The sequence below is a fragment of the Parambassis ranga genome, chromosome 8 (assembly GCF_900634625.1).
Source record: "Parambassis ranga chromosome 8, fParRan2.1, whole genome shotgun sequence".
NCBI classification, from domain to species: Eukaryota; Metazoa; Chordata; class Actinopteri; family Ambassidae; genus Parambassis; species Parambassis ranga.
The window spans coordinates 1,506,281-1,530,851 of record NC_041029.1 but is presented as its reverse complement, the minus strand read 5'-3'; the positions used below and the strand labels follow the sequence as shown (position 1 = coordinate 1,530,851).

Below are 24,571 nucleotides of genomic sequence, written 5' to 3'. Positions count from 1 at the left end.
AGACAGAACCTAAATCTGCAATATTGTTATAGTGATGTATTAAACAAAGCTAAATCACTATGATAAATCATTTTTAAATACGTCACCTGCTTCCAACAACACACGGTCAGTCAGTACCAGAAATGAAAGTGGTTAACAGAACATTTGTGCTCAACCATCACATACGTCATAGCACAGGAGTATGCAGAGCCGCAGATAAAATAGATCCAGAAAAAAATATGGTCTAATGTGTTTGCAAACTTCTGACGTTGCTCAATTTCCACCTCCTTGGCATCAAGACCTTCCAAGAATGCAACCACCTTTCTGAGCACCTGAATGCTTTCATGTGAGTCGTTCAGCTGGATGACACTAATGTCAGCTTTGGATTCTGCAGTGAGGGAAGAAACAGAGCAGCTTATGCAGCTTCAAAATCAGAATCACAAATGTCAGACTCGACTCAAACAGTAACTGGAAAGTTCTTCCTCACCCTCATTGTCTTTCACCTCCTTGTGTCCTGTGTCTTTTTGGACTGACTGCTTAAACCGGCAGTAGAAAAACAGGTGGCCGTCTTCAGCCAGCCGTGTCAGGATCATGGACACCAGCATGCTCAACACCATTAAGACCAGGATAATACAGAAGTGCGTTCCTGCCACACAGACGGACAGACAGTGACACGGGCTGCGGCGCTGTCAGTGCACAAGTGTGTGAAGGTAACTCACGGATGATGGGGCTGCACTGGCCGTCTCCAGGGAGCTCATCGTTGAGAATGTTTAGGAACACGGTGAAGCTGAGCACCAGGGTGACCTTGAAAGAGTTGCGTTCACCGCCACGCAGTGGAAGAGCAAAACTGACCACATCAGCTGTGATGATCAGAATACTGGGCAGCAGCAGTGTTATGAAGGGGTTGGTAAATTTGATTTTCAGGGACACCTGAGGAGTATAGAGACAGTAATATTAGTGTAACAACAGGACAAAGGTTTATAAGGCAGCTTTAGATCTTAAAAGACACACTTGGCCCATGAACTTCACTAATGATCAGAGCAGAGTACTTTGTGTTGACTCATTAAGGTTGACTTGTACATGCATCATTTGGATTTAATTCATGATGGATTTGCCCTGAAGATGATGGTCCCTCCCTTTTATGAACTCACCTTAATGTAATTGCGGCCTTCCCCCTGATTCTCAAGACTCACGTTTTCCGTTTGCCAGTCTCCATGGCTACTATCAACCATCTTCAAATGCCCCAGTTTCAGCTGTGTACCACAGCCTGAGTGAGAAACAGCTGCATTTGAATTTTAAACAACACATTTCATCACATGTTGGATCCATGGTCATGTGAATGACACCACAGGTAGCTGTTGCTGAACACTAGCATAAGGTTACAAAACCCATCAGTGGTTTGGGTCTCGGTCACCGTGGTTACCACTCCCACTCCAGCTCCTATTTGTTTTATAACATTACTTTGTAATGTGGCTGAAAGAGCTCATCGTTATAATATGACTCACAGAATTAGACAGAACACAGTGAGGAAATCTGTGGATAAGGACGCCGTGCACCAGGATCATAACACTGAACTCATACTTGGAAACTGATTTCACCTTCACTGGACCAGGTTTGGATTGCAACAGGGCATTCATCACCAGCAAATGGGTAGTTGAACAGGTTGATTTCACAGTTTATCTCTGCGTTAATGGTCACATTGTGCTTCACAGTTCCATCACTCAGTACCAGCAGATCATTAGAGGCGTGCTCCATCGTCAAGATTCTACCAACACATAAGAGATTAATAAGCAATTTACAATAAGCTACGATTAATAGATTTAGTGACAATACTGAGGAGCTCTGGTGCTTACCCATTAATTACATGGAGGTCTGGAGTCCAGACTGTGCTTACTGGCAGAGCCACTTCATCATACTGGTAAACAGATGTGTCCCAACTCAACTCAGGGTCGTTCCATATCTGATGTGAAACCAAACCATTTGATTAAAATGTGTTCGTTTGTATTGACTCCTTTAAAAGTTAATGTAGCCTTACAATCAAAGCCTGCAGACGACTGATTAGGTGGAGATTCTTTGTGTCCTGTTGAAACGGACCAGAGGATGATTAATGTTCTAAAGATATATTCATTGGTATTTACATTAGTAAAGTAAAGTTTGTTCAATACTTACAACAGACAGAGTTTGGTACTCAATGAATGGCACATGAATAACTTGGGTACAGTTTTCATACTGGGGCTGAGATAGGAAGCCTTTGCTGATCAGCATATTAGCCAGACACCTGCGATTAGTGCAGGTGGTTTCTGCAGATCCACTTCCTCAAATGAAAAGGACGAATGAATAAAGAAAAAATAAAGAACCCTTAGACAGCTTTGACAAATATTCCATTACATGTAACACTCACCTACAGCTAGCACACTCAGTAGGAGGGTAACCGTCTTCATGCTGGGGTCAGACTCCTTTTTAGTGTACAGCTAAAAGCACAGCTGCTGGTCACTATCAATGTCTCATGTCTTTTCCTCAGGCCTGTGCCTGACATGACTCTTAAATAGGTCTGTGTGTGACATCTAAACACACATTCACTGCACTGAGGAGCACACACAGGAACAATATAATGTAGTGTGATTAATTACACAGTGTATTCCATTGTGAGCCTGTGTAAAGCAATCATGACGTAAAGGCAATTACTGCTGCTGTTTACCTGTGAGCAGAAACAGGCGCTCCAGCTGCTCTGTCATCTGATCTGGCTGCTCTGCATTACAAAGGCTGTGGTTCTTTACAGTGAGCCTGTCATTAAGGAGAGGCCTGCTCTGTTTTCACAGCTGGATGCTGAATTAGGGTTTGTTCTTTTTGCTATTTGCATTCATAATTTGACTCAAAGGCTGGTTAGGTTATGAAATGCAATTCTAATTTCTGTGTCCTGTGTTTTTAAGTATATTTGTCATAGTTGTCAGAAAAGGAGAGAGAAAATGACGTTAATGCTGAAACCATGTTTGAACCCCGATCTGTTCCTCTACCTGAGCAGCTTCATGTGTTAGATAACCCTCCACCTTTCTTCGGAGCTCCTTACCCTCTGACCATTCCCTGTCAGGGTTCATGACCACCGATGTCTTGGTGACAACTTGGTTATATTATTGTGAATAAACAAATAAAAAATAAATAAAAAGGATGAAAATGTCTCGTTACTCAATTATTTGTTGACTAATGCAACACAACAAACAAAAACAAACAACAATTTGATGATTACCTTACATCACAAATCAAACAGCCATCCAGCACCCCGCCTTCCACCTTCTCCTTCTTCCTTCCACCTTCTCCTTCCTCCTTCTCCTTCTTCCTTCCACCTTCTCCTTCCTCCTTCTCCTTCTTCCTTCCACCTTCTCCTTCTCCTTCCACCTTCCTCCTTCTCCTTCTTCCTTCCACCTTCTCCTTCCTCCTTCTCCTTCTTCCTTCCACCTTCTCCTTCCTCCTTCTCCTTCTTCCTTCCTCCTTCTCCTTCTCCTTCCTCCTTCCTCCTTCTCCTTCCTCCTTCCACCTTCTCCTTCTCCTTCCTCCTTCTCCTTCCTCCTTCCTCCTTCCACCTTCCTCCTTCCTCCTTCCTCCTTCCTCCTTCTCCTTCCTCCTTCTCCTTCTTCCTTCTTCTCCTTCTCCTTCCTCCTTCCTCCTTCTCCTTCTCCTTCTCCTTCTCCTTCCTCCTTCCTCCTTCCACCTTCTCCTTCCTCCTTCCTCCTTCCACCTTCCTCCTTCCTCCTTCTCCTTCTCCTTCCTCCTTCCTCCTTCTCCTTCCTCCTTCCACCTTCTCCTTCTCCTTCCTCCTTCTCCTTCTCCTTCCTCCTTCCACCTTCTCCTTCCTCCTTCCTCCTTCCTCCTTCCACCTTCCTCCTTCCTCCTTCCTCCTTCTCCTTCCTCCTTCTCCTTCTTCCTTCTTCTCCTTCTCCTTCCTCCTTCCTCCTTCTCCTTCTCCTTCTCCTTCTCCTTCTCCTTCCTCCTTCCTCCTTCCTCCTTCCTCCTCCTTCCACCTTCTCCTTCCTCCTTCCTCCTTCCACCTTCCTCCTTCTCCTTCCTCCTTCTCCTTCCACCTTCTCCTTCTCCTACCACATAATACACAAATTTAATAAAACCCACATCATGTAATACACTGTAGATTTTGTGTTGGACAGAATAAAAAAGATTAAATTACATCACTGCTTGTCAACAGCTGGGGCCTGGTCTGACTGTTATAATATATATGATAAAATATCTCTGATTTGACTTGTACATCACCGTCATTATCTTCGGACCTCGTTGAATTTCCTAGTTTCTTTCTGTTTTTTAAGCTCGATAACTTCAAACATTTCCCAGTGGAAACTGTGGATCAAAATTCAAATTGTTGCATTTTAGTGTGTGGGTTTGGTGCAATGTGTGAGACTTAAATCAATAAATAAATCAATATGGATTATTAATACTGTAATAAAGGAAGTATTTTTTCAATTTTCCATGTTATCTCTAGGAATGCCTCTTATCGCTGTTTTCACACATCATCTTTAAGAAATCAATAAGTGCTGGTTTGAAGCCTGAGACATGGGGGAGGGAGGTGATGTCACTCGCCTGCTGTTGACCTCCATGTAACAGCTTTGGATGCTCTTACGGCTGCCATAAATGTGGTTTAAAAGTTGTGTGTCCTGGCAGCTGAGTTGTGATGTTTGTCTAATCAGAACTAAATTGAGGACTATTAGGACAAAGAAAATCCTTGTGCCAATGACATCTCCACCTGACTGAGCAAAGGTTAACGTCCTGTCTCATGAGTCATGGGAATCTGATGGAATTATTAAAAATAGACATACCTGAAAAACAAGCCGCAACTACTTGAATCAATATTTCTCAGCCTTTTATTAGGCAGTGGACTTTTTACACTGTTTCATCATGCTGGGAGCAAACAGGAGGAGGACATTTGACGTTTCTGTCCTGAGGAAACTAAAATATTCCTTAAGTCATAAATCCCTGTGGACTATCCAATAAGGTTTCAGAAGGAACTGTTCTTTGCCTGAAGACCAGGCCGGCCCCCAACAATGTCACACTCTGCAACTGGCGTAACTGAGAGGGTACTTCAGCTGAGGCAACACATCATCATCAACTTGGCTACAAACCGGACTTCTGCAACACCTGACCTCCGCTCATTTATACACTGCAAGTAAGTTGAAGATTGAATATTTGTTAAGCAGCCTACAAAATGGAGACACAGCTACACAGCATAAAACATCACATCTAATTCTTTTGTAATCATGCAAAAGCAAAAACTAAAACCACAGATTGGTGAGCATACAGTATCTTTTTTTCTGCATTAAAAACATTTTAATGTATTTATACCTTTGTGGGAGAAAATGTTTGAGTACTTGGACAGAAAAATACTACATACTACCATAATTCTGCAGGAATCATAACATTTTATGTATATGATTAAAAGACTAAAACCCATTAACCCTTAGACGTACTGCAGCTTTGTCTGCAGCTGTGCAGCCACACAGAAAATTAAACTTGGGAATAAGACGTAAAATACACATAATGAAAGAATGTGTAAACTTACAGTCAAACTTGCTGCAGACAATCAGAATACAGGGGACACACATTGTTTTTCCTGTTCTGGGGTGAAGGATTGGCCCCAGTGTCCATGTCTGTCGACTGCAGACAGACTGTGATTGCTGCATCTTAAAATGCATTTTTGGCAGCTTTTTGTGCATTTTTTCTCATTTTGACTCGCTGCAGCATGACTGTGACATGCTGTTCATATAAATGAGTAATTGTGCATTATAGATGAAATTCAACATAAAACATAAATAAAAACACTCCGACACATTTTCAGACAGGGCCATGTTCAGCTGAATCTCTGCAGGTTATCCTGCCTGGAGCTTTTATCAGTACAGTTTACAAAAAGCCACAGTGTTTTGCAATAAATCCAGCAGGTGTGAAATTAGAACTTTTGTGGAAGCCAACTGCCATAAACTGAAATATCTGTCATCTACATGTCCTCATCTGACTCAATTAAGCAATAAAAACTGACTGACTGACAGGAAGGACACAGCCTGATAACAAGAACATGATAGGATGTTTCACTGACAAATTAAGCAGCTGTGAGATTACTGAAGTATACAACCACAAAGTTGTGGTGTGTTTTATGTCTTACTAAAAAGAGCAGTTAAAGTTTGACATCTGAGGTAACATTTGGAGGTGAAAGCCGTTAGAGGTGGTTAGAGGGTAATATTTACCCTTATGAGTTAATAACTGCACTGTGCTCAGGTCAAGATTGTGCTTAATTAACTGAAACCTGTTTTCTTAGAACCTAAACTTTTGTGAAAACCGATATTATATAACCATAATCACTATAACTTTGATTGAAGGTTTTGGACAGCTGTCAAAAACCCTGCTGCACTGTTGCTGTAACCTCAAAATCTAAAAAACCCAAACTGATTAAAGAGAGGTTGTTGAATAGGGGGAGGTGGATTTGCTGACCTCCAAAGCTTCGGTTAATCTATATTGTCATAAATATATGTCAAACTCTGCCAAGCTGTGACTCAGCCTTGAGATATTTTTAACAACAAGTTCAGTGGAAAAGTGAGTGGACATGATTGTTTTTAGCAATGATTTGGCCGGTGTCCAAACTGAGATGCAGCTCAGTAAATATTCAACCAATGAGAAGCTTGTGATCTTGAAGAACATTTTACAGCCTGAACCGCTGATAGCCTGCGGCTCAGAGTGACCTAGGCTGCTTGCACAAACATGAGGGCTTCAGCATTTAGACACATGTAATTAGTGCAATGTTGTCCCAGCTGCCAATGTTGTCTCTATCATGTTATTCGTCTTCCTAATGTCTCCTCGTCCTGTCTCTGTGCAGGACACCGACAGAAAGTGCTGATCAAAATGAACACAGAGAGGGGTGAGGTCATCGACACCAGCTACACTACAGTCCACACACTGGGAGTGCCACGTGGAAAGGAAGGCAGCCGGCTCCGCTACATGCACAAAAGTGGACGCTTCCCTGTTGTGTTTCAGAAGGCTCCTGGAGACTGGAGCCCATATTTAATTGACATCTTCACCACTTTGGTAGAGATCCGCTGGAGGGTGATGCTCCTCATCTTCTCCCTTTCTTACATTGTCTCCTGGCTCTCATTTGGCCTTTGCTATTGGCTCATTGCTCATGTGCATGGAGACATTGACAATGTAGATGATGCCCTGTGTGTGCACAATGTACGTGGCTTCACCTCAGCCTTCATGTTCTCCATGGAGACCCAGACAACTATTGGTTATGGCTTCAGGGGGGTGACAGAGAACTGTATCGTGGCTATTATTGTGGTGACAATTCAAAATGTATTCAGCTGCCTTCTTGACACCATTGTAATCGGCATTGTTGCGGCAAAAATGGCATCCGCACGTAAGAGAGCTCAGACGGTGGGTTTCAGCACCTGTGCCGTCGTCAACCTACGAGATGGGGTTCTATGTCTGTCATGGCGTCTTGGAGACTTCAGGGGTAATCACATTCTGGAGGGGGTTGCCCGGGCTCAGTTGGTCCGCTCTCTGAAACAGCCAAAGGGTGCTATTGTGATGTCATACCAGGATTTGGATATCCAGTACCATGACATTGTCCTTGCCACACCGACCACCATTATTCACAAGCTGGAGCCGGGCAGTCCTCTTTACAGTTTGGGCCCTGATAACCTCCTAGAGGACAACTTTGAACTAATAGTGTCCTTCACCTATACTGGTGACTCCACTGGTATGCTTCACCAGACACGTACCTCCTACACACCAGCAGACATCCGCTGGGGCCAGCGATTCCAGGATATTCTCAAACTGGGACAGAAGCACTACAAGGTGGACTACGCTTTGTTCAATGAGACCATGTGGGTGCCAGTACCCCTGCTTAGTGCCGAGCAGTATGACAGGAGAAGGTGTCCTTTGGAGGACCAGCCTCTCTCACCATCAGTCAAGATAAAAGGACGCAGCTTCCAGGTGAATCTTGAATTCACGGAGGAGGTACTCTATCAGACCTGTTTGTAGGAGGAAACCAGTGATCAGTGCAGACTGGAGACATGCTGGTCCTTTGTAAATATGTTTATATGTAATATGTTTTTTATGTTTAATATGACAATAAATCTTCACCACAAACGTGAGTCTAAAAGAGTTCGGAAAGGCTGCCTATGTAAACCAGATGTTGACTTCCATTCAGAGTAACTTACATGTTTCAGTCAATGTAATACTGTACAGGTGTGAAACTAAACAACCACTCCACAGAAGAACGGCACAAGACACAAGACAAGACTTCCTCTCAAAGAAAAAGGACTTCCATTTGAGGAACACATCATCCACAGTTTAGACAGCGAAGAGGGGTGGCTTGGTTTAAGTTGGAAAAAACCTTTTCTTCAGAGAGGTCATCTTTCTAAGACACACATGCAGTGCTTCCAGGACCGTTCACTTCAAGCCACGTGTCCAACAAACACCACAGCCCCTCTGCAGTCTTGTTAGTCAGTCATTAAACACACATGAGCTTCAACAAAAGCCAGCTCAAAGAACACAGGTAAGTAATGGGAGTAATGGAGCTACAGTCATGCAAGTCCCTCACTGAGGTCTGAGGTCTTCCACCCCACACAAGCCTGTTTCCAAACAGAACGGATGAAGCTGCTCGGAGGAGCTGCCAAATGTTTTCCAACAAAACTCTATTTAATGTGTCCTTCTGAATATGAATACCTTCTTTTCCTGTAGCTTGTCACGTATGAATAAGAATTCATATTTAGAGAGAGACGTTTTCACTCACTATGCTCCAAGTGTCAGCTGTGAGGCCAGAAAGCTGCAGACAGTCTCAGGACTTTATCTGACTGGACCAAGGGCTCTCTCCACTTCAGCATCATACAACTTCACACCTGCAGGGCCGGGCCACTGACAGTTACACTCAGGCATCAATACAAATATATCCAATATAAATATAGTCTAAATCATATAAATCTAAGGTTTCTGAATCATATAACATGATGTCTTGGTTGCAGCTCTGTGGCAGGAGGGACAGAGAGAGGCCAGTGTGTTGGCTGATTACCCTCTCTCAGCGCTAAGTTTCTCTTAGTGGTGAAATTCCAACACAATTCTCAGAATTATGATGTTTTCTAAGAATTTCCCCTTTAATTAAGACTAAATCCTCGTAAACATAAAAGTGATTCTCAAACAATCTTAGCCCATAAAAGAGGTCTTAAGGTGAAAACTGTTAAGAGCAGAGAGGAGGAATTTGAAGAGGCTTAAGAGTTCCTTAAACAGAGAGGACATGGTGGAGCAACAGAGAGGAGAAATGTTCTCAGTGAGCTATTAACGCACTACAGATCAGATGGAGTGGGCATAATGTGTCTGCTTGACCTCATCTTAGACTGCAAGACATACCCTCGCGTTACATTACATGAAATCTTTTTCTTTCCCTGCATAAAGCTCTTGGTCTCTCATAAAGCTCGCTTGGTCTTTGTCAGTTTGAAAATGCAAACAATGACCACAGGAGAGAGAGTGTTCACGTCTTGCTACATTTACCAGACACACATGAAGTGTTACAGTTCTGTTTAACACTTCATGCAAAAGGCCCAATCCATCCAATGACAGTGTGTCATGTGGTCGTCTCTTCTATATTACACACCATAGCACCTGCTACTACATCACAAATACACATGCCCTCATTCAGAGGTCACACTTCACTGATTTGATCTTGTACTTCTTAATTCTTCACACAGGTCGTCTTGAACTCATGTTTCAAAAACATCTGGTCTGATCTAATCAAGGAACTGACATTATTAACTGTGAAGTTAGAGAGGAGAAGACATATACAATTGTCTGTATAGTAGGAATATATGAAATAAACATAATTAACATGGTAGATGAATATGAATGAATGAATTTCTTTAGAAACAAAAATGAAATGTAAACTATGTGAATAATGGAATATTAGTTTATTTATTTCAAAATAAAGCAAAAAAATGACGTACAATTATCATAATGTAAATCATGTCAGACTAAATAATTGGGATCTGTGTGGTGTAGGCTGTAGCAGCACAAAAACACAGTATAAGCTTTATTGGGAAAATTCCCCCACGATCACACTTGTGAACAAAAAAGCAATTTAATGAAGGAACAGATCCCATAATAATCACATACACGGCCACAATGACGCCTCCTTCAAGGACCTGTATCAAATAAAGCTGTTAGTAACATATCTGGAGAGGCAAGTGAATGGTTAGGAGTCAGCAGCTCTACACTTTGTTAGGCTGTAGTAATAGTACATACAGCCAGATCCCCTCCAGCAAAAGCTTCTCTGAAAACAAACGTTTCTTTTCAGACTAGCTGCAGGCGTGGACGACTTAAGTATTTAAAGCAGTTGTAGCTTTTAGATTCTATGGACACTGCCACTTACTGTTTCCTTTTTTTGTTGTACAGAATATTTTGACTTATTTTAAAGGTTGGCTTCATTCTTTGTGCCAAGTTACCGGAGCCACCTCTATTCATTTCGACAAGGCAGCCACCTAGTGACCAAAATGTATACATCCTTATGTACATATACACAGTTATTTGAGTGCATTAAGGCCTAGCCTATAATTATTATGAATTATGAAAATGAATGATATCTTAATTGAAGCGCCCACAAACAATTTGAAATGAAAACGTCAAATGGCATACATGTTGCATTGTATGCTGTGAATCCTCTGTGTGGCTCTCTATCGCCACCTTGTGTTCACCCATTGACTACCCCTGCAGTCCTGTCAGTAAGTGGAAATGACATCCTACATGGTCAGTATATATCGCGCACAGTTCCACAGTGATGTGTCAAAGCGTTGCCTGCAGTTAAAGACACGTTTCTCAGTGCAGTCATTTAGCATTTTCACCAGTTTGGTTTGTTTGTACATTCTTTCAACACTCAGTGCGGCTTTCACTTATTTAATGACATTGACTTTTTTCCGATAGGACCCCGAGTCACCTTCCCTCCCACAGAGCCTGCTATAAAGCCTCTGTGGACGCACGGCCGCTGCAGGTTCCATTGGCCGTCAGTGTCACAGGGGCGGGGAGAGGCACACGTGTTTTTAAAGTCTGTCTTTGCAACGACAAATATCATCTTCAGCACTGCTGGAGAGGGTTATGGCACAATTTTCAGCTCCTGACGGGAAGTTCCGAGAACACACGAAGAGAGCCAGAAGCGTGACTTACCGGCGCTTATGGAACTTATTAGACCTGATCTGAGGCGCACCATCAGGTAGGAAAGAGGACAGAAGTTACTGATTATGTTTCATTGTTTTGTTTTTGCATGTGTCATAATCACAAAATAATTTCACTAAATATTGTAAAATATGATAATATATAATATAGTCATTATATGTCTTGCATATGCAGGATGTCCCCAGGCTGTTGTATTCAGTCTCTTCTGGATCTGTGCATGAAGTAAATGTCATATAAATACAAATAAACTTGTTGAGCCTGTAGAATAAAACAAATGGCACTGACATTAATTTTATAATAATTAATTTATGAATATCATAACATATTAAAGGTGGTAACAAGTTTTTAATCAACAATGCTGCATCGGCTGAGCGATTGGCCATAGTTATTGATTTGTGTAATAAACAATAGAGCAGCTTTATGTAACCAGTTTCCATCTGCCTCATTGTTAGCTCTGACAAACCAAACACATCACAGGGTGTGCAGCTTCTGGAAGCCTTGGTGTGATGCAGGGTGCAGCTGGAAAGCATGCATAAGACAAACCTAACTATAAGAATATGTATATGAACAACATGCTGTAGTCTGTGGCTGAATGCAGCTCCACACTCACTACGATGTGGAGGACATGTAGCGACATCATTAGCTGAGAACAAGAAAACCATCTCATCCCATGTGACCTTTCAGGTGACGTTACAACATTGTAGTAAACGTTAAATGGACATTAAGGGAAAAGTTTTTAGACATTCAGGGATGAGAGTTTGGCAGGCAGAGGCTATCTGGCTGTGTGCAGCCATTTGTAGCCTGTGGTGTTGTGTTTTAATGGACCTCTCATGCCACACACCCCGAGTCAATACTTTTTCTAATTTAGCTGTCCTTGCTGCTCTATTACATGTAATGCAAGGTTACTGGTTCATTAATTGTGGTCCATTGTTACTCGGTACTAATGAAATGTAATAATGACCATGTAACCGTGTGCGTACATCTGTGCAGAGTTTGGAGATAGCGCTGCTACGTGTATGATTGTTCCAGTATCGATGGTTTAACATGAACTTGATCTGTAATTTGACTCACTCCAGAATTCATACTTACATTAAGCAGTATGCACAGGCCGTCTAATCTGCTGAATCATATTTTTCAGTTCACATAATGTATGTACATTATTCACTGTGTATTGCTCTGTTAATTTTGAGTGTACTATGCATTATTTAGACTAAAGGTAACCACACACCTCATGCACTGATCTTTGATCTGGTTCCTGCTAATTACTTTAAAACTGCTTTTCTCTCTGTCTGTAATTTACACAGTCCACTTCACTGATGAGGTCCAAAGCAGGAGTCAGAGAGGAGTGACCTGCCCTCACCAACAGTGCGCCGCACTGCCAAAGAAGCACAGTCTACCCTCTCCGCCGCAGGACTCAAGTCTTGCTCATCCAATTTTCTGCTGAGTTTGTCCCCGTGATCAAACAAAACTGTTTCTCCAACGCTTCTACCAAAAACTTAGACTGTTTTCCAAAGCAGAATCGGCCCAGCCCTCCCAGGTGGAAGTGATGGGGAGTGTGCGAAGCCACCGTTACAGCATTGTGTCCTCTGAAGAAGACGGCATGAAGCTGGCAACCATTGCCGTCCCAAATGGCTATGGAAATGGCAATGTCAACAAAGGGCTGACGGAGCACCAACAACAGAGCCGCTTTGTCAGGAAGGATGGTCACTGCAATGTGCAGTTTATCAACATGAGTGAGAAAGGCCAGCGCTACTTGGCAGATATCTTCACCACCTGTGTGGACATTCGCTGGCGCTGGATGCTGCTCGTATTCTGCCTTTCTTTCCTGTTGTCATGGTTATTTTTTGGCTTTGTCTTCTGGGTAGTGGCCCTGTCTTACGGGGACTTAGAGAATGAGACTCAGATGTGTGTTTCCAATGTGGACAGCTTCACTGCTGCTTTCCTGTTCTCCGTGGAGACCCAAACCACAATTGGTTATGGTTACCGCTATGTGACAGAGGAGTGCCCAGTTGCTGTTTTTATGGTGGTCTTCCAAAGCATTGTTGGCTGCATCATTGATGCTTTTATCATTGGTGCTGTCATGGCTAAGATGGCAAAGCCCAAAAAGAGGAACGAAACCCTGGTGTTCAGCCACTATGCTGCAGTGGCTATGAGGGACGGCAAACTTTGTCTGATGTGGCGGGTGGGGAACCTGAGGAAGAGTCACCTGGTGGAGGCCCATGTAAGGGCCCAGCTCCTCAAGTCCCGCACAACTGCTGAGGGAGAGTTCATCCCTCTGGATCAGGTTGACATAGACGTAGGCTTCGATAGTGGCATCGACAGAATCTTCCTGGTGTCTCCAATTACCATCGTGCACGAGATTGATGAGGACAGCCCATTCTACGAAATGAGCAAACAGGATCTGGAGACGTCAGAGTTTGAGATTGTAGTGATTCTGGAGGGGATGGTGGAGGCCACAGCTATGACCACTCAGTGTCGGAGTTCCTATGTGGCCAGTGAGATTCTGTGGGGCTACAGATTCGAGCCAGTGCTCTTTGAAGAAAAGAACTACTACAAAGTGGACTACTCTCGTTTTGACAACACCTATGAGGTGCCCAGCACGCCCAGCTGTAGTGCTAGAGAGCTGGCTGAGAAGACGTCCAAGGCCTCCAGCTGCAGGAACTCCTTTTGTTATGAGAACGAGGTGGCTCTGGAAAAAGTTGAGATGGAGGAGGAGTTTGACGAAGAGGAGAACAGGGATGTGAGACATGTTGAGGTTGGTGCATTTGAAAACACAAACACAGACATGGTGTCAGACTCTGAATGCAACCTGGACTCCTTGCCTTTAGAATCAAGGCCTTTGACGGCTGAATCAGAGATATGACTGCAGGTGTAGGGACGTGTTAAATACTACCACATGGTATGGAACGTACGCTTGAACTGGTTTGCCGTTTTTTGATTGCATCGCAACAGCAGTTTTTGGAAGACTGTCAGTTACATCTAAAAGTCTTTATGCAGAAACTTGTGCACTAGAAATACAAGCGTTGGTGTTATTGATGGTGAAAGTCGTACAGCAGCTGGGTGCATGGAGCCAGGGAGATTAACTAGGTTAGATGCCTTCCTTGCTCACTGTGCAGTTTCTGTGTGTACTAACAGTGTTTAAGCATAGATGCTGTGCTGTGCTGTGTAAATGGCCTGCTGGGTTCAGAAAAAAGAAAATAAAATATAATAAGTATCATTCTGTAGGGAGAAATTCACATTTTAATCCCAGTCAGTTGTTTCAAATGCCAATCTAAAATCTAATTTTAACTTGCTTGAGCTGGTCTCAAGTGTGCTTGGACTCACTTACAAACTTGCCTACATCTTAGAGAGCTGGTCTCTCTAAGAGTCATTTCAAATGACTTGGAGGCACGCACATCTTGACTGATTTCACTTTGCCCTGTCTGATCCAGCGCTGTGGCGATGAGAACATTATTGCAGTTCTTCAGTCTAAACTGTCTTATGTATATCTCTTTCTAAAGATTTTGCCACTGGCTGTCTTGGCCAGGATGCTCTTGAAAAGGAGATTTAATATATATATATATATATAATAGCAATGGCACAACACAGGAAGAAATTGTCTTTTGGAGATTACACTATGCTCCTCAACCTATCATCACGTCTAATGCATCTTCTGCAGCGTGTGCCTTGACAAAATATGCTCATTGCAGACACTAACATGCAGTACACTGTCTACACTGTGGTCATGGTTGCATACTTTACTATTTTGCACAGACGTGTACAACGGAACGTTTATATGGGGACATTCAGCGTTTTCAGCCGTGCAGATGTAACTGCTGCTATTTTCAGGTTTGAAAAACGTCACCAACAGCGTCCATCGTTTCACACTCAACTTTTTTTTTTTACTATGAGACCATTATCCGGGTAGTCACAGTGTACTGCATGCTGCTGTACTCAGTGTAAGCACGCTCATGCACTCAAAATCACAAGTTTAAATATGTGATTTGTTACGCAGCATGGTGGGTTGGCGTCGACTAAGCACACACTGCATTAGATGTCAAGGAAGATGCTTCATAGTGCAATAAACTGCCACTTCTTAAAGGTTTGTGTGTTCTTATGTGCAATATTGTTCAGTGGTAGGAAATGACAGGAAGCTCCACAATGAGCCAAGGCAATGAATGTTGATGATAAGTGCTGCTAAGTTACATATTGTATGTTTAGACAGAAATCAATAGGAGCCAAAATGTATTATTTGTCTTTTAAAGTATCCATTTTAAGAATCGCAGCCTTTACTGTGATTTCTGTAGCTATAGACAAGCATGATTCTGTCAGTGTGTTTTCCAAAGCTTTATGCACTTTCTTCCTCACCAGAGATTTTCCCTTAATGAGAGCACAAACTATTTTAGTACCCAAAGCCAAATGTGTACATAGGTATATATATAAGAGACAACTGTAGCTCATCTGTCAGTGGATGTGAAACCTGGACCTTTCCCTATCTAACAGCACAGCTGAAATGACTCTAACATACTTATTTGACATCAGTGTTCTTGGCATGGGAGACGTGCAGGATCTGGACACATCATAGTCCACCCCTCCTACTTCATCACTATGGGTCTTGTGAAGTTCATCATTTCTGAATGGACCCTTGCTTTGTCTTATTAAGGTCAGTACTTGCAATGATTATGTCACTCTGTACGGATGAAGCACATTTGACTGAGCTCTTTCCTCTGGGTTTTGGATAATGTCAGTGGATGCCAGGACACTGTACGTTTTCTCTGGTAAGAAAATCTATTAGAGCAGTTTTTATTTTTCTCACAATGACATTTATCCTGTCTTAGGTCTTTTATTTTTTCTACCAGGGTCCCTCCCACTTTCCTGCACAAACCAGAGAGTGTACAGATTTTTTTTAATTCTTTTGTAATTATAATGCAAACACTGTATATTGTTATTGCAGTTGTTGTTTATGTCCTTTTTTTCAATAAAAACTAAAATAAAATAACATCAAAAACTACTAGCCACCGGTCTATGTGTTTGAAAGCCATCCAGACTGCGTGACATCTGGAAGTGCTAAGTAAGGCCTGTGCTGCTCCACTAATTTGAAGCTGTGGCCCAAATTCCAAGCTGCTGGCTGCTTGAGCTCATGTCATCACTTACCATCCGTCACCAAACTGTCTGACTCATTTTAGTAACTCTTCTAATAAATGCAGTGTGTTTTGTTTTTTGTTTTTGTTTTGTTTTTTTGTTTTGGGGGGGGGGGTTGCGCTGTGTGTAAAATGAGCAGAGCTGAACACAGTAGAAGTTGGATTTGATTGAACAGTGACACAAGATCAATTCATTTCCCAATAATCAGCTGTGTTCTATCTAAATATCCACAGTCCGCAGCTACTTTTAGTATGAATGATGTATTTCTTGGTGGTAATCTATAAACCCACATAGATGCACACATTGCATAACAAAGCATTACTCCAGTGAGGATATGCAGTCAGTGTTTTGCACACACCACAACCAGCTACTCTAATTCAGCATTAACATGCATAAAATGCTGTTAGATGTGATCGATATAGTTGTATCACAGATGAAGCTGTGTTTGCACTATGACACATCTGTCCATCCGCCCTCAGCTGCTTTCTGCCAGGATGAGACGTAGTCTATGCTGGCAGAAAGCGACTGATTGATCAGACACATCCGCAGGGAGGCAGAGAGCTGATTTGATTTGTTTCTCCATAGGAAGTGGGTGCTGCCTCTGGGCTTTTTCCACATTAGCCAATGAAAATGCCATGAAAAAGCACACGGTTTAGGGCAAAAAAAACACTGTGGCCTGTCCCCAATTTAAATAAATATACTATTTAAAATGTGTTTTCATTCATTCTTTAGCCTTTGTGAAACACACTGATGGACTGATGGCTGTGGAATCCGATTTGAAATCAAATGACTTTCAGCTACCTTTAAAAACAATTCCTCCTGATTCCAGCTATATGACACCTAAACTCCTGCAACATTTCCAAAGCCGTTTCATTGAATGACACGGTGGCTGTGCTGCCCATGTTGAATGTGCTGTTTGAAAGGAATTGACAGGCAGAGTTGGCCAGAGAGCTCTCATCGATGCTGCTGATGACGTCTCTGACGAATTCCCCTGAACTGGCTCACTGACTCGCAGTCTGACCAGCTTGACCTTCAGATTAGAGGGATGTAAACATCAACAATTGGTCAACAGCACGTTACAAAGACGTGTTCAATAGGGTAACAACTTCAAGGCAAACTGCAGCTTACTTCACCTCAGCCTGACCTGACAGAACACCGACAGATGATGGGTGGAAGTGCAGCTTTTGTTCTCCTGTCATGCAGAAACACCCCTGCTTCCTGTCACCGACTGTCACACGGAGAAACATTATAGACATAATTCTGAAATCACAGGCATATTTATTGCTAAGGAGGAAGCATGTGCTGTCTGGACAAAGTCTTTCCTGAACATATTTAGAAGAAGTATTATATTGAAATGATCTGATCTTATGTGGGCCACATCCGCAGCTTGTCACTTTAAAAATAGAGTTTGAGTTTGGCCTGGATTCATGTATGCTGAGGTGTATCAGTAGCATCGGCCGCTGACATTACAGTGATAGTCCTTATGTCATATTAGTTTCAGTGTTACGAAAACAAATTGTAAATTGCACATAAGCCCTGTTATTTCGTGCCCCTTGGTAGAACATTTAGGTGGATCTATTGTCCTTTAGATGACAGGTGAGTATGTACTAAATATGTGTAGAAAAAAGGGAAATATGCACCTGTCTTAAATACATTATTTGTGTTTTTTTTATAGGCATGACAAGTAAAATCAAAAGGGATTTCAATAACCTTTGGATTATGACAAACATTTATGATACTTATGTTTTGTTCAACAAGAAGATTTACAAATCAACTCAGCTTATGTTAAACGAACTACGCCAGTATCCTGTGACATTATCGCCACCACAAATCCCTAATGGTATTGAAGTGAAGCACTGTGCGAGGAAGTGAAGAAACCACACAGCTAAAAAGCTCCTAAACAAACAAACAAAGAAACGTGTCTTTATTGGAATAAATGGGACTATACTCCAGTCAAATGGCAATATTAATTGTTATTATTAAACATCTGGTCCTTACTTTGTACCTGAGGATCTACTGCCCATTTTAGAAAATAATCAATATACACAGGATATCACAGCAAAAGCAGCTTTAGAGGAAAAAACCTTACATTTTAAGCACAAATCACACCCAGAGGTTTATCAGAGCGTCAGATCACAGATACATGTGTTTCACCAAAGAGCCATTAGCGGACACAGTGGGCTGGCATGTGTTTGACAGTCTCCACTCATCAGAGGGGTGTATTCCACTTTCCGGCCGTAACTTATGACAGCAGTCCGATTTTGAACTACAATAACCCTACATGTGTAAAAAACTCATACACACACACAGACTGACTGACACTTTGGCTTCATCTTTGACAGCTGCACGTCTCATGACAGGAAAGGAACAGGAGAATCCAACAGGTACAACATGCTGGACAGGAGTCAGGCTGAAAGACAATACGAATCTATATTTATATCACGACTGGTCACAACAAGCAAACAAGAAAAAGAAAAACACATGTACTGCACACTGCTATCATTGCTGTCCACATTTTCGCTCTTTTCATGGAAATATATCTCCATCTGTCTGATAATGTTTACACAGTAACTGCTGATCTATTCATGACTTGACCTTTATCCCAGTGGCTCCGGCTCCTCTGACACTGACCAACGCAGAGCCAGGAAACAAAAGTAATACCTATGTTATGCTCATTGTTGGCTGTAGACCAGCAGCAGCTTGCGCTGAGAAGAATTGGCTTTGTGTGGTATTGTATTCTGCTGCCTATAATGGCCGCCCGCTCCAAGTCCTGCTAGCAATGTGAATCCACTCGCAGAAACCAGCTCAAAAGAATCGTACAAAGGTGAACGTTAAATATCATAAAGTTACACAGTGCAGTCATGTCAGCAATCAGTTTTATGTCACAACTCAGGAACGGAAGAGAGCAATGTAACTACTATTATTTGGACAGCAACCCTTGAAATGTGATGTCAAGGATGGACAGGACACGGGACGGTTGGGATGGGGTTGTTTATGAGGACAGCTGAGGAGAAGGGGATACCTCTGAACTGTTTCCAGCCCTTCAGTGATGAAGGTTACTGAGCAGTCCACTCTTGCCAGCCAGCCACTATGTTGACAACCGATTTCCATACATACCATGTTTCCCCCTCCTGTAACCAGCGCCACAGCTGGCTCCACTGTTTTTGTGAATGGAGCTGTCATCTTTCCACTGAATGTGTGGCATATCACCTCCCTCAGGACAAAGTGTCTTCCCCACCTAGAAGAGCCAAGACAGGCCTACAGCCAGGGTTACTATAACGATATCTGGGCAACATGCGATGTCAGCTACAGCTTGGATCCCTGGGTGACAGATGGAGACAGAACAAATAGTGGGAGACAGACTCTTAGTTCAGTCTGATGGGGATGACTTTCTAAATTATTTCAGGACTCTAAGCAATTTATTGGAACATGCTCAACTTTGATTAGTTAATCCTTGCTCCTCAGCATTAAGTCTGTTTTACTGTAACACTGTTTGCTGTATTGCTTTTTGGCAATATTTGTCATTGTTAATGATGCTTCAGTGCTCCTCCAAGACAGTATTTAACCATAGACGGTATATAAGTATGTACTGAGTGACCTCCTGTTAAGAAACCTGTAGGTTGTGTCTTTTTGAATCCATGACCATGCTGGCAGCACCAGTCTGCCTAAACTTCTAATACAGGCAAACAGGTGGAGCACGAGTACTGGGCAGGCAGTCACTCGGCACCCATCTGTCACTCAAAGCTGCAGGTATTACTCTGTCATCTGTTTTCAGCAAAAGACAGTAACACAGTTTATACCTAAACCAAACCAAACAGAGATGGAAAGCAATCCAAAAGCACACGGTGGGTAAGAACAACACTTAAGTGCAAGTCCTTGTACAATTAAACCCAGGTCTCCAGGTAGACTGATGAGATTTGTCATGTTTGGATCCAATAACAGCCTGGAGTCACTTGCTGTAGTTTGCAACAAGCTTGAGACACATGTTCTTTGAAGAATCTCAAGCTCCTCCAGGTCTGAAGGTCTCCTGGCATGGATCCTGGTCTTTTAGTAAATTCAGTTGTTATGTCGGGGTTTTGTGCAGGTTAGTCTGTTGTCATGTATGTTGTCAAGAGAAAATGACAAACAAGACCCAGTTTTGGGTCTTGTTTGTCAGGACAGGAACTGGGAATCATAAAAAAATAGTATTTATTTCCTGATGCCACCACTGTGTTTGACTGTTAGCACTGTGTGCCTCTCATCTCTTTGTCCACACAAAGTCCACACCTCTGTAACCACCTCTGGCTCAGCTTCTTCTAACCACATGGCACACCTCCAGGATGTCTACTCCAGTACCAACTTCATCTGTCTGGGAAGTGTCTGTCTGTCTGTAACAGTCCATGTCTGTGCAGGACTCTGGGGACAGGTTTCTAAACATCTTTCTTGATTTCACAAGCGTTAAGACAGCCCGTGATAAGACTTAAATGCTTACATGCTCACTCAGTAAACTAGTAGTACAAACATAGTTTGTGTTGTCATATTAATTGCACCAAACTCTAACATTTAGTAAATAACAAACCTGCTCTGTGCACACACTGTGCAGCTCACCCAGGTCACCTGTATGCATCAGGTAGGAACTGTTAATGATACAGACAGCCGCCTGTTACTGTTAACCATGGAGAGGAGGAAGCAGGAAGCTACAGCAACACACAAAAGCAGGGCACAAGGCAAAGTGAATGCAATCATCCTCCTCCCTACTTTAGATTTAATTCACACAGAACAAGATTAGAGGATCCAATCAGTGGTGACATTGAGCCTGGCACCCAGTGGAACAGGACACCAGGGAGGCCTAATCATCCCCATGGCTCTGCTCTCCTGCAGCAAGCCAATCAAATCCCCCGTGGACCAAGCAGATGGTCGATATCATCTTCTCTTTTTTCTAGGTGAGATTATCTCTCCTGCTTCAGACCTCACAAGTGGATGGTTACTGCAGCTGTGGCCCTTCCTGCCTGACTGTGGGATGCTGATGCTTAGTTTCACACAGTGTGAAGTTATGTGAGACCCTCAGACAGGCCCCATCAAAGAAAAGTGGACAAAAGAAGAAGATTTTTTTTTATTGTAAAGGAAAAGTTGGAATTTTGACCTTGTTGTCCTACTAACTGGCAGTTTAACTATTAATAAAGCAAACAGCGACTCCATTCTAAAAATAACAAGTGGTTTCTTTATACTGCTCAGAATGCAATTTCTCCCAACAAGAAGATTATACCTTACGTCACCACACAATTTTCTCTGCTGCCCTGCTTGTGGTGAGATTACAGAGGTGGCTTACGCTGGGTGTAAGCAGGTCTGCCGTAAGGAACACAATGAAGAAAAAGCAGTGCAAGAGATGACATGTGACGTCTGATTAGAAGCACTTCAGGAGAGAGAGAGAGAGAGAAAGTGCAGGCCGCTGTTTACTTCCATGTGAAGTTCAAACATACAGCTCACATTTTAATATTGTACATGGTGCCTGAAATAGTAACTGCTGTAAAATAAGCATACAGTGATAGGTCTGTGCACTACTGGAACAGTAAACACAGAGGAGTACTGTTGGCATGGTGCCACAGAAAGGACCGGTTCCCTAGTGGGGTCTAATTAATACAATGTGCAAGGACCACGAGTGTAATGGAAGCCAGCTCTGCTCTAGTAGAGCACTGAAAACAGGGCAAGTTTTCCTTTCCAATAAGAGCTAACAGGTAACAGGAGCCCAGGAGCATGCCACTCAAAGACGAGCCTTGGCCCGAGAGAGAGGGCTCATTGTTACACCTGGGGGCTCAGGTAATCAATGTTGTGGTCTGATCTCTTGACTTTCCTTGTCACTTACAACTGTGTGGACATTGCATGAGGGACCACGCTGATATCCAGACACAGAGAATCACACCAGAGACGGTTGTAAAAGGAGAGCTGGCCAGCTCTGGACTGTGTTTAAATAAACGCTCTCTCCACGCTGGGGCTGAGTGCATGTGATGCACTGTTTTGCCAACTTGAAAGATTTATTTTGAAAGGGAAACCCAGCAACATCATCCTTTTCTGGGAAGCCAGGATTATTTATGTCCTTTAAATATTGGCAGACTTGGATATAATCTGGACCAACACTTTGCCAAGTCTGTTCCAATGAGACAATACATTGTCCCATTCATAAGAGGTGACGGTCCCTCAGTGATTTAAATAAAGTGAAGGGACATGTTTAGGGGACACAGTGGATCCAAAGGGCTGCAGCAAAAAACTGGCTCAGCTGCTGGAGGTGAATCATTGAATCATAGCCCTCAACGTGCAGCATACTGCCTCGGCACACATCTCTCTATTTTCTTGCCTGTGGCAAAAACTCAAATCGGTTGATGGTCTGACCTTACAGTGTTCTCAGCAATCTGCTGCAGAATGATGCAAAGGTATGGCAACACTGGCTAGATAGAAATACACAGTCCACAGAGGCACACATGATCACGGGCTTCATCACTTTCAGACTAGAAGAGGTTCACACACACATATGTGCTGTGTATTTATATAAAGCCACGTCTCAGCGGCTGCTTCTTTTTCACTCTGGTTGTTTTGCATTAACAGGCACAGACTTGCAGTGAGTTACCCGTGATGAGAGGCGTCTCTCTGCACCGACTCTCACTGGGGACAGCCATGTTTCCATTAGACCAGCTGGGCACCAAACACAGCAGCTCTCCTTCAGGAAAACATCCCGGCATAGGGGGGCACGGCTCTCTGCTCCTCCCACCTCTGATGCCAGCCTCACCACCCACCAGGAGAAACACGGGGCATGTGTGATGGCAACAGAGGAAAACAAACAACTACTTACTGACCCTACTGTAGTGCAAACAGACAGGTGCAAAGGCCAAAGGGCATCTGTCCTCCTTTTTAATAACAACTGCAGGAAGTAAAAGAGGAAAATAAACTCTTCTTTCCTCTCTAGGGAAGTAATATACTGTCTCTAATGAACATCACTTCTATGGTTTATGGTTTAGTCGCTCATCAACAGAAGTAAAAACCGAATGCTGTGTATCAATGGACTGATCCATGATCACATGACTGGCACTACCAAACACTCCCTGACCTTTTATCAAGGACCTAGAACACAATAAAAAGGGAACTAAATATAGCCTCTGTTCCAATCAAGTGTCTCCATATGCTTTACAGACACCCAGAGACGCCAAGCAAGTTATGACAGTGGCAAGGAAAAACTTTCAGAGGCACCATGCTGCACTAATGCTGGGTAAAGGAGGAGAAGAGGCAATGCATAGGATGTAAGGGAAGGAGGGAAGGAGAAGAGCAAAGAGGCACAAACATCACATGAAATGATGAAAGCTAATATCAGCATGCCAACTGTTAGCTCACTAATGATAGCATGTTAATGTTTAGCATGTTGTTTACCATGGTAACCATCTTAGTTCAACACCTGAGACTGAAGGGATTTCTTTTTCAAGTAATTAATCAGTGCAAAATGAAATAATATATTACAAATATCAACTCTGACATGTGCACAGCAACAGGCTGAACGTCTGGGGTTTGTGTGTCTACAGGCCGCCGTCTCTCAGCAGCCTGCAAAAACCCACTTCATCCACTGGTGTTGTTGGGAATATGTCCTAGCAGACCGAGTAACAGGCAGAACAGTGTGAGCAGTCTCTGCACATCGGTCCGACTGCCCAACACAACAGAACTAGTAGATCAATAGATGCTTGTCAGTAATGCTGGAGGTCATCAATGGAAACACGGAAGCACATTTATGTAATCAGGCAAATGGGATATGAGAGGTCAAAAAACAATCCTTTTCTCCTCCTTTGGGTCTGGCTGAGCAGCATGCAGCATGAATTCTCCAGGTTAGCTCAGCATGCAGCTCCAGACGGAGGCCTCTGCCTTCAGCTGTGCTCAGACAGAGGGGGCTCTGCCTCAGTGCAGCTGTTCCACTTGTTGACATCCGCTCACAGCGCTGCTGCTCCAGCAGTGAATGTGAAGATATTCAGTTTCACCTTCTTTGGCTGACCAGTGTTTTAAAAATAGTTCAATCGTGCAGTAAACAACAAGCACCTCCTTGTCCGCTCAGCCATATAATTATTAGTCTCTATTAATGTTTCATACTGTATATGGTGGCTCAAATCTCTGGGTTTCCCGGAGGATCGCTGGGCGGCTCAGCTGAACATAAGCGTCTCCTCCCACTCGGCTGCTTTGGAACTGCTCTTTGTTTTTTGTCATCTTCTGCTTTCAGATCTTTGCTTTATATGTGCTTATTCACGGACACACACGC

At 42.9% G+C, this 24,571-nt stretch overlaps 3 protein-coding genes across 3 annotated transcripts; 2 read left to right on the top strand and 1 right to left on the bottom strand.

Moving 5' to 3' along the window:
* Positions 1-99: 99 nt before the first annotated feature.
* Positions 100-2,474, bottom strand: LOC114440259 (5-hydroxytryptamine receptor 3A-like). Its single transcript, XM_028412594.1, has 9 exons — positions 2,381-2,474; positions 2,149-2,294; positions 2,015-2,059; positions 1,833-1,939; positions 1,578-1,744; positions 1,131-1,246; positions 699-909; positions 467-625; positions 100-367 (listed from the first exon to the last, which is right to left on the bottom strand). The coding sequence occupies exons 1-9, from the start codon at positions 2,418-2,420 to the stop codon at positions 111-113; spliced, it is 1,248 nt and encodes a 415-aa protein (XP_028268395.1). The 5' UTR covers positions 2,421-2,474; the 3' UTR covers positions 100-110.
* Positions 2,475-5,107: 2,633 nt separating this feature from the next.
* LOC114440223 (inward rectifier potassium channel 16-like) lies at positions 5,108-8,007 on the top strand. The gene is made up of 2 exons (XM_028412550.1): positions 5,108-5,146; positions 6,845-8,007. The coding sequence occupies exon 2, from the start codon at positions 6,871-6,873 to the stop codon at positions 8,005-8,007; it is 1,137 nt and encodes a 378-aa protein (XP_028268351.1). The 5' UTR covers positions 5,108-5,146; positions 6,845-6,870.
* A 3,015-nt stretch (positions 8,008-11,022) lies between these two features.
* Positions 11,023-16,049, top strand: LOC114440311 (inward rectifier potassium channel 2-like). The gene is made up of 2 exons (XM_028412671.1): positions 11,023-11,221; positions 12,489-16,049. The coding sequence occupies exon 2, from the start codon at positions 12,731-12,733 to the stop codon at positions 14,045-14,047; it is 1,317 nt and encodes a 438-aa protein (XP_028268472.1). The 5' UTR covers positions 11,023-11,221; positions 12,489-12,730; the 3' UTR covers positions 14,048-16,049.
* The last annotated feature ends 8,522 nt before the right edge of the window (positions 16,050-24,571 follow it).

Excerpts from the sequence above, each read along its gene's own strand:
- LOC114440259 (XM_028412594.1), bottom strand. The coding sequence starts at position 2,420 with ATGAAGACGGTTACCCTCCTACTGAGTGTGCTAGCTGTAG. Across the intron at positions 2,295-2,380 it reads ACTGAGTGTGCTAGCTGTAG|GAAGTGGATCTGCAGAAACC; the intron begins GTGAGTGTTACA and ends TTTTCATTTGAG. Across the intron at positions 1,940-2,014 it reads GTCGTCTGCAGGCTTTGATT|ATATGGAACGACCCTGAGTT; the intron begins GTAAGGCTACAT and ends GTTTCACATCAG.
- LOC114440223 (XM_028412550.1), top strand. The coding sequence starts at position 6,871 with ATGAACACAGAGAGGGGTGAGGTCATCGACACCAGCTACACTACAGTC.
- LOC114440311 (XM_028412671.1), top strand. The coding sequence starts at position 12,731 with ATGGGGAGTGTGCGAAGCCACCGTTACAGCATTGTGTCCTCTGAAGAA.